This window comes from Apaloderma vittatum, unplaced genomic scaffold, assembly GCF_000703405.1.
Source record: "Apaloderma vittatum isolate BGI_N311 unplaced genomic scaffold, ASM70340v1 scaffold6730, whole genome shotgun sequence".
Classification (NCBI taxonomy): domain Eukaryota; kingdom Metazoa; phylum Chordata; class Aves; order Trogoniformes; family Trogonidae; genus Apaloderma; species Apaloderma vittatum.
The window spans coordinates 339-8,951 of NW_009693911.1; the positions used below are offsets into that span (position 1 = coordinate 339).

Below are 8,613 nucleotides of genomic sequence, written 5' to 3' on the forward strand. Positions count from 1 at the left end.
CGCCCTGTGAGCGCAGACACCCCTGTAGATGGACACTGCTCAGGGGGCAGGGTGGCCCTTGTCATACCTAGAGCATTTGGGTCCGTGCCCAAAGTACGGCCAGGCAAGTGACGACTCTTGCAGGTGGTAAAATCTGCCCCTCATGGCTGTTGGGGTCAGGTCCCCTTTTTCCCCGCAGGCGAGCTGCATGTTGGCCGTGTCGATACGGGAGAGAAACCACCGGGAAAGCTTCCAGAGCTCGTTGGTGACTGGAACCGTACTGGGAAGTTTCCCTGGAGCCAGCGCCAGGTCAGCCCAGAGACTGAAAAAGCGACAAGGGACGAGGCTCTGGTGGGTCGGTGCGACGCAGTTGGTGGCGCTGCCGTCTGTGGGGAGAAGCTTTGCTTGGGAGCAAGCTTAGGGATGGGGAGGAAAAACTTGCAGGAGCCAAAACTCTGCAGTTCTGTTCTTGCAAATGGAAATACTTGGAATTTCAGATGGACGCTGTCGTAGCTGAGCTAGCGCAAAACATTTCCACATGAAAACTCTTATTTCAGTTTGAACTAGGATCATCCTATTGTAACAACAATCCCTTCTAGTTCTGTGCTGAACTGGAACAAACTGCTGCTTTTTGTTGTGAATATGTGTAGTCTCCTTACCAAGAACCTGAAGGCTGATTCAGTCTTTATCAAATCATTATCGCTCCCCTGCTTTGCCTGTGTGTATATGCAGGCATCTCCCTTTGTTTCTGCACAGCTTGGGGTTTGTCCCCAGAACCCACTCCCGGCCCAGCCTGTCTGCTCCTCAGCTGTGCTCTCTCTTGTAACCACCCAGGAACCTCAGCTTTTTCCCCTTGAAAAAACCGATTTTCATTCTCTTAGCAGTTAAGGAAAATAATTTTTTAGCTCCCAGTGGAAGCTTTCAGCTTTGGTGTCAAACAATTTTCCAAACATTTTCAGAACCTGTGACCCGAGCCCTCCCATGCTGGTCAAGGGGGTGTGCTCCTGCCTTGGTAAAGGACTTCCTCTGCCAGAGTGACGGTGAGATGGAGGCATCTGGGACAGAGCTTCATTTGTGATAATAACAGCCTGAAGTTTTTGGAGTTAATTCAGGAACGAAGCTGCCATAATGACATGGCAATACGCTTCAGACAGTTCTCGGAACAGGCAGGTTGCAGTTTTTCTGTCCCCACAATCCTTTGCGCTCACTCTCCTCTCTGATCAGCATTTATTCCCCAAGCCCTGTCCTGGGGGAGGCTGTGTAGACTTGCTCGCAAGCTTTAATCGCTGCAACCCAAAATGAGAAGAAACACAGGGAAATATGAAATATAGATTCTTACATCCATTGAATCTGTAGAGCTGAGGAGCAACAGCTGATTCATCAGGTCTGCCTGAGAATTTGGGGCTCTTTTTCACAGCTCTTTACAAGACTTCAATTTTAATCACTTTTTCTTTGGTGCCACTGAGTTTTTCCGCCTCACAACCATGACCTTTTGTTGCGGTTTTCAAAGGGAAAGGTCGCAAAAACGACGAGAACTTATCTACGTGTAGATAAGCAGGCACTTCTTCATTGCAGCACTGTGGAAGCACAAGAATCACCTAATGCTTCGCATATATCACAAAAATTCAGCCTATTTATACACTTTTTATGAAAAATTATTTTAACATAAACATGCATGCAATGCCCGCTATTAATTTTGACCTTTATAAGGATTGGTTCAGCCCCTATTAATATTCATATATCTTATTTCTGTACAATCATCGGTCATTGCGGTGAGACCACATCTGATCACAAAGCACACAAAAAAATAGCGAGGCATGCCCACGTATATTGATCTGTCTAAGTGATATATGCTGGTATTATTAAGGTGCAGGTACAGCGCTATAGATCGGGCTTTGCCAAGTACAAAACAACCCTCTCCACTACACCACCATCATGAGTGGAAAACTGTGCTCAGCTCTGATTTGGCTCTTGAATGGGTGGCTTTCTGACTGCCTTTTTGCAACCCGTTCTGCTGTTTAGACTGCATTCTGCGGTCCCAACATCATCAGTCGCTTCTACCATGACCTTGGGCCACTGCTGAAGCTGGCTGGTACTGAGACCCACCTGACCGAAAGGCTTGTTTTCACTGTTGCTGCAGTGATTCTGTTTCACATTTCCTTTTTAACCATGTCCTACTTTGCCATCCTTTTTGCCATATCGAGGATCCCACCTGCTTGTGGGAGACAGAGCGCTTTCCTCACCTGCTTTGCTCCGTGAGTGCAGTCATCCTGTTTCTGGGACAGTCGCATTCATTCCTGTCAGGCAAACATGGACAAGTGGTACCCCTGCTGAGCACCCTTGTGATGGTGCTGCTGGACCATTTCATTTATATTTGGAGGGACAAAGAGGTAAAGACTGACTTCAAAAAGTCAGTGACTCGAAATAAAATATTTGAGGTTAAAGAATGAGAAGTAAAAAGGTGACCTATCTGCAGGCTCCTGTAGCAAATTGATTCTACAGGCCTCTTGGGAAGTATTTTTTGACAAAATATTTTTGGGAAGTATTTTTTATAAGGAAGTCAGATGATTTAGATCATGATTAGCCAGGCAGAGATAATACCTCCTGACTGGGTGAGCTGTGGACAATACTTGACTTGTAAAACTCAGTTGCCTGTACTTCCACTCTTCTATTCTAAGATTACGCTTTCAAGTCTTTTCCAATTTTTCTTAGCAATCAAAGCAAAAGTTGAAAATTAAATGATTCGCTGCCATTTGCTGTATTTATTTGTCACTATGAAAGAGATATTTCACAATGACAACATTTATTTCTTATCAAATAAAGAGGTTGAGGGTCTTGTGTTCATGTTTGTTGTGGCTCTGCTGATCTTTAACATAGCAAAATTACTGTAGACGAGCATAAGCAATCCTGCTCATTATGTATGTTCTGCATCATTTATGTGATTTATGTGACTGATGTACAGTGGCTCCCTCCTTTCTGACATGGTGATCCTAATGGAGAATACTGATTTTCTTATTGCTTCATCTGCTTCTCTGCATAATTTGAATCATATGATTTCCTTTAATTAATCATTGCTTGAACTAAACCAAAGATCAGACCAGTATGTCTTCAACATCATCATCATAGAATGGCCTAGGCTGGAAGGGACCTTAGAGATCATTTAATCCAACCTCCTTGTCTATAGAAAAGGTTTCCTGTATGGTTGTACCAATCATGGCTGAAGGGTAGATACCCTCATTTAGGTAGTCACCTCTCTTGCCAGCTCACCTTTGAAGGAAAAACTCAGCTGGTATTCATAGGCAAAATGAATTTTCATAAGGAAGTACTTTTAAGGAGAATTCATTTGAGAAGGAAAAAAAACCCTCAAATCCTTTAAAGTCATGGTTAGAGATTTTTTGCCTGAGGATTTTTATAGACATTTCTGCCCTTGGAAACCTCCCACTCCGGTGGGAGCAACCATGGAGAGTCACAGACAGGATCTACCCACCATATGTTTCAGACGAGCGTTATGCAGTTTCATGTGGAGTCACAACAGAGTGAATAGTTTTCACACAACCGTAGAGTCTTTCAGAATCCAAAGTCAAAAACATTCCATGTTTCCAGGTTATTACAGTTTCTTTTGGCATGTTCCCCCTGCTCACCTTCCCTGGAATTGTGTGACATGTCCTATTCAAAGACGTAAACACAGAGCAAAAGACAACACAGAATAAGCACTTAAAAAAAATGCCAAACCACCCTCTGTCATTGGTTTCATGCTAGATAAGCCTTACCACAGTTGTCTACTGTATTTTGAAAAAGAATAGCTTGTAACAAGATGCAGCATGTATCCAATTAATGAAATGGATCAACATTATTACAATCCGTTTCGGAGAAGGTGAATTATAAGATTGTAACAATTGTGTTATTTATCAGTTACAGATTATTTTTTCTCTGCATGTAATATGCAGCCCACTTTTTCAACAGAATTCATACTTCAGACAACCATTTTCTAGGTGTTTTCTGAGGAAAACCCACTGAAAATAATGGTACCCTGCATCAATTCTGTTCCTGATATATCACAAGCTAGATCTCTGCAGTCTTTGCAGGCAATGGTTGGAGTCCCTGCATCAGTGTGTAATTCTCTAGTGGGAACACCCTTGCATAACGCTTCCCTCCAAAATCTATGGGGGAAAAAGGAGGTATGTTCTGTCTGTAACAGGAGTTCAGATTTTTAGATGCCTGGATGTAAGCATCTTAAGCTGAATTCCAGACAGGTGTAATACTTCTGTAATTCAGACAAAAAATAAACAAGGAAAAGATGGATTTTAATTTGTTTCTGTCTGAATTGTCCCATGTAATCGTACCTCTGCGCCACAGCCTGCCGGAACTCCACAATTGTGATCCAGTGCTTCTAAGGGTAGGTGGAAGGTGAGAGCATCCGCTTCATTAAGGTTATCTCTTCAACGATTTTTCAAGGCAAAAGGCAACAGTTAGTAAAGGGACAAGAGAGAAAAGTACAGAGACACAAACCTGGTAGAAAAGAGATAAGTGGAGACAATGACAAAGTCAGTAGCTACTAATTAACGGGCCATTAAGAAACTCCAAGCACAGCTTTGGAGAGGTTCCCCTGGACAAGCTGGCGAGTAGGGGCTGGTGGGGTGGGATCAGAGGCCGGATCCAGGCAGGGAGGCCAGGCAGACGGGGGCTCTGCTGACGTTTGGGGGATCCACGAAAGTGCATGTGAATCCAGACAGTGTCCTATGGGTGCCGGCACTAGTGACCTGTCCCTGCCGCAGAGGAGAGGACACCACTGTCTGTGCTCCTGTGTGATGTCAGTCCTCTGCGTGGGTGCTGGTGATGGCAGTGCCTTGGCTGTGGCAGTGGGTGCCTGGCCTTGTTGAGGTTTTCAAAGGGAAAGGTCGCAAAAACAACAGAACTTATCTACACGTAGACAAGCAGGCACTTCTTTATTGCAGCGCTGGGAAGCTTGGAAATCACTCAATGCTTTGAATACCTCACAAAGATTCAATCTATTTATACACCTTTTTACAAAGGTTAAAATCTTTAACATATTTTAACATAAACATGCATACAATGCCTGCTATTAACTCTAACCTTGACAATGATGGGTTCAGTCCTTATCAATATTCCTGTTTCCTATTTCCATACAATTGTTGGCCATTGGGGTGAGACCACATTTGATCACAAGGCATAAAATAGGCGGACAGGGAGATAGATAGGGAGATGGGGAGGCATGCCAGTATGAAATTCGTGTATTGATCTTTCTAAATGAAATATGCTGGTATTGTTATTAAAGTGCCAGTGCAGTGATATCGACCTGGTCTTAACAAGTACAAAACATTTCCTGCCAGTCTTGCAAAACATTCCCTGCCAGTTTTGCAACTTGCACCAGCTCTAGCTGTAGCCAAGGCCTACACACAAGGACTTCTTAGCATAAGTAGGGGTTTATATTCCTTATCCTAATATAAATCAATAAACTAATTTAATTAAAATGGTAATTAGCTATTCATTAAGCAATTAGCTCCTTAAAACTTAAGTTTGATTACAACAGCCTCGCCAGTGTCCTCTGGGTGAGTCTGTCTGGGCACGTCCATGTGCCTCTGGAAAAAGCTCACCTTCACTGAGGGCTGAACCTGCGGCAGAAAGTTGCAGCTGCATCCCTCGGGCTGGTCAGAGGCCCCAGGTCCCCAGGAGATGGGCTGGGCTGCTGCAGGTGGCAGCCACTCCTAATATCCCTTTGGAACTCCTGCACTTATCCTGACTGGAGACCCTCGTACATCGAGGAGTCGCTGCTGGCCATAGTGCAGTGCTGGGCTGCACGTGTGCGTGGTCCTCGGGGCTGTGGTGGGCTGCACAGAGCCCTCGGCTGCAGGATAAACTCAGCAGCTTGTTTTAACCCTGGAGTCTGTGGGCAGCTCCCAATTGGTACCAGTGATTACACTGCCTCCATGGCCTTGCCTTTGTCTAACTGTGGAGCAAAACGTTCTCTTGTGAACATCCTTTCTGTCTGAGGGTAGAAATGGTGGATATAATTTTTTTCATTCTAAAAATCCTATGCCAACTCAAATGATCAGAACAGAGTAATCCTTCTGTTGACAGGATGTCCATGGCATGCTGTGTGTTGATCAGAGAGGTGCCTTTGAATCTTCATGGCTTAATGTTTGTGGTATGTGAAGTGATGCAATTTTATACCAGCCTCCCCTCTATAGTGTTAGCTCTAATAAAGAGCTTCTTAGATGGTACTTGGCACAGTGTGTGTCTTACTGGGATCGTAATGAACTAGCAATCCCTGGTTCAGAACACCCTCTGATGCTTCTCCTGTCTTAATGACTAATTTCACAGTCACTTTCTTAGCTTAGAAAAGACAGTGAGAAGAGTGAAGACGTTAACAAGCATCTTATGAATCCTCCAGATGGGCACTTGCCACAGTTGGAAGAAAACCAGAAAAATAAATGAAGTTCTAAGTTTCCTTTTAAAACAACAGGTGTCAAAACAAATTCCCACCCAAAATGAACACCTGTTTCCTTAACACTCAAGCACTTTCTTTCATTCAGCAGTCAACTTTTATTTGCACAAGAAAGACACTGTTTTCATCTGCTCTCAACAGAGAAGCCTAAGATAAAGGCATGTTTACATAAATTTATGTTTTGGACTTCACACACAAACAATGTACAGCAATGGAGATGTCCAAGTGATAACCTCTTACTGCAGCAGAAATCTAGCTTAGAACACATACTCTGTATTTTTACTTCATCTGTTTCACCCTATTCAATACCAGTGGAGAATCAGCTTCTCAGCTCAGCCATAGCCCTCTTTGTCCAAGATATTTGAAGAAAAGCCATTCAGGCCTGCAAATAAACGTTCCTTCACAAAACAGAGATGAAGAGCATGTCCAGGAAGTATCTTAAACAGAACTCACCAGAAGACTGATGTCTTCGATATTTTTAGAGTGCTTCTCACTAGGTCTGTTGCCCTCTGCTTTGATAATTTCTTCTTCTCACCACTGTGCAATTATTTTTAGATAAGCTTCACAGAATGTTTTCACAAGAGTTGGAGAAAATTTTTAAAGTTTCATCTTACCATGGGTAAACACACCTTCAAAGTACAGAACTGTTTCTGTGCGGACAGGCAAGACAGAGAATGACGTAGAATGAAATTCATTTGATCTGTATGCCAAAAATACCTTAAAATGACCTGAAAAATTATCTGAAAAATACCTCTTAAGAGATAAAAAAACCATGAATAAAAAAAAAATAGATGTGGAATTATCTGGAGGATTGACTGAAGAGCCACAGAGTAGATACAAATTTTTGGTAAGTGATGGCAAGTCATGTCACCCTTCCAGTAATTCACAGAATGTCAAAGCTGTTGCTAGATTTGATTTAATATAATTCATAAACATATCACATATTTATACTTCTGGTGATTAGTCTTTTCAAGGCTTGTTTCATCTCTTTCTTCCTCAAACTGTAGATCAAAGGGTTCATCATTGGAGACATCAGTGTGTAAGAGAGAGAAAGCAGTTTGCTGCTGCTGCTTGAATAAAAAGCTTTGGGTCTCAAGTAGGTCACGATGCCAGATCTGTAAAACAGAGTCACCACAACCAGATGAGATGAGCAGGTAGAGAAAGTTTTTCTCTTGTCCTCAGCTGATGGCATCTTGAAGATGGTGTGGAGAATCTGGATATACGATACGACTATAAGTAAGAAGGGGACCAGGATGAGGAGGACAGTTATTATGTAGGTGGTGATTTCGTTCTTGTAGGTGTCCACACAAGCCAACTTCAGCAGGGGCAGCAGATCACAGAAGAAGTGATTGATCTTGTTGAGTCCACAATACGGAAGGGTAAAGATGAAAACCGTCTGCCCTAAGGCCACCAAGACCCCGACCAGCCAAGACGCAGCTGAAAGCAGGAAGCACATGTTCCAACTCATCATGGTTGTGTAGTGCAGGGGATGGCATATGGCCTCATAGCGGTCATAGGCCATGGCAGCCAGCAGGCAGCATTCTGTGATCCCTAAGAGGGAGAAGATGTACATCTGACTGGCACAGCCCAGGAAGGATATGCCCTTGCTTTTGGTGAGGAAGTTCACCAGCATCTTGGGGATCGTGGTTGTAGTGTAGCCAATCTCCAGGAAGGAAAAGTTCTTGAGGAAAAAATACATGGGGGAGTGAAGGGCAGCATCTACCATAGTGATCACAAAGATAAGAGTGTTTCCCACCAAAATACTGAGGTACATGAGCAATACCAGACAAAAGAGAGAGCCTTGGATCTCTGGGATGCCGGAGAAAGGTAAAAATTGGAAATAGGTCACCACTGTGTGGTTCCAGCTGGTCATGTCCCTCAGGGTTTTTTAAATGCAGAAATCATTACATATCCCTTTTCTAATTAACCTAGAGAAATAAAAAAAAAATAGCAAACTAAATATCTGCCTATGAATCTCTGTAATAGGACAAGATCCAAAAGAGTCAGTGACATTTTACTGATGTGTTTTGGTGGTTTTAGTGCTAAAGATAGTTTAGAGAAGGGAGGGAAGGTGCTTCCCTTCACTCAGCTTTTCCTAAGAAAGAACAGCCTTTCCCAACTAGCGTACCTCACTTCTAGTCGACGGAAAGGAAGATATGTCTTCTTTA

The 8,613-nt window shown here is 43.2% G+C and overlaps 1 protein-coding gene across 1 annotated transcript; it reads right to left on the bottom strand.

Annotated features, from left to right (window-relative positions):
- Window positions 1–67: 67 nt before the first annotated feature.
- On the bottom strand, window positions 68–8,318 carry LOC104270912 (olfactory receptor 10A4-like; the record flags this gene model as incomplete). Its single annotated transcript, XM_009865428.1, has 3 exons — window positions 7,397–8,318; window positions 7,060–7,095; window positions 68–365 (listed from the first exon to the last, which is right to left on the bottom strand). Coding segments are annotated over exons 1-3 (1,256 nt in total), but the record flags the coding sequence as incomplete, so codon positions are not given.
- Between the last annotated feature and the right edge of the window lie 295 nt (window positions 8,319–8,613).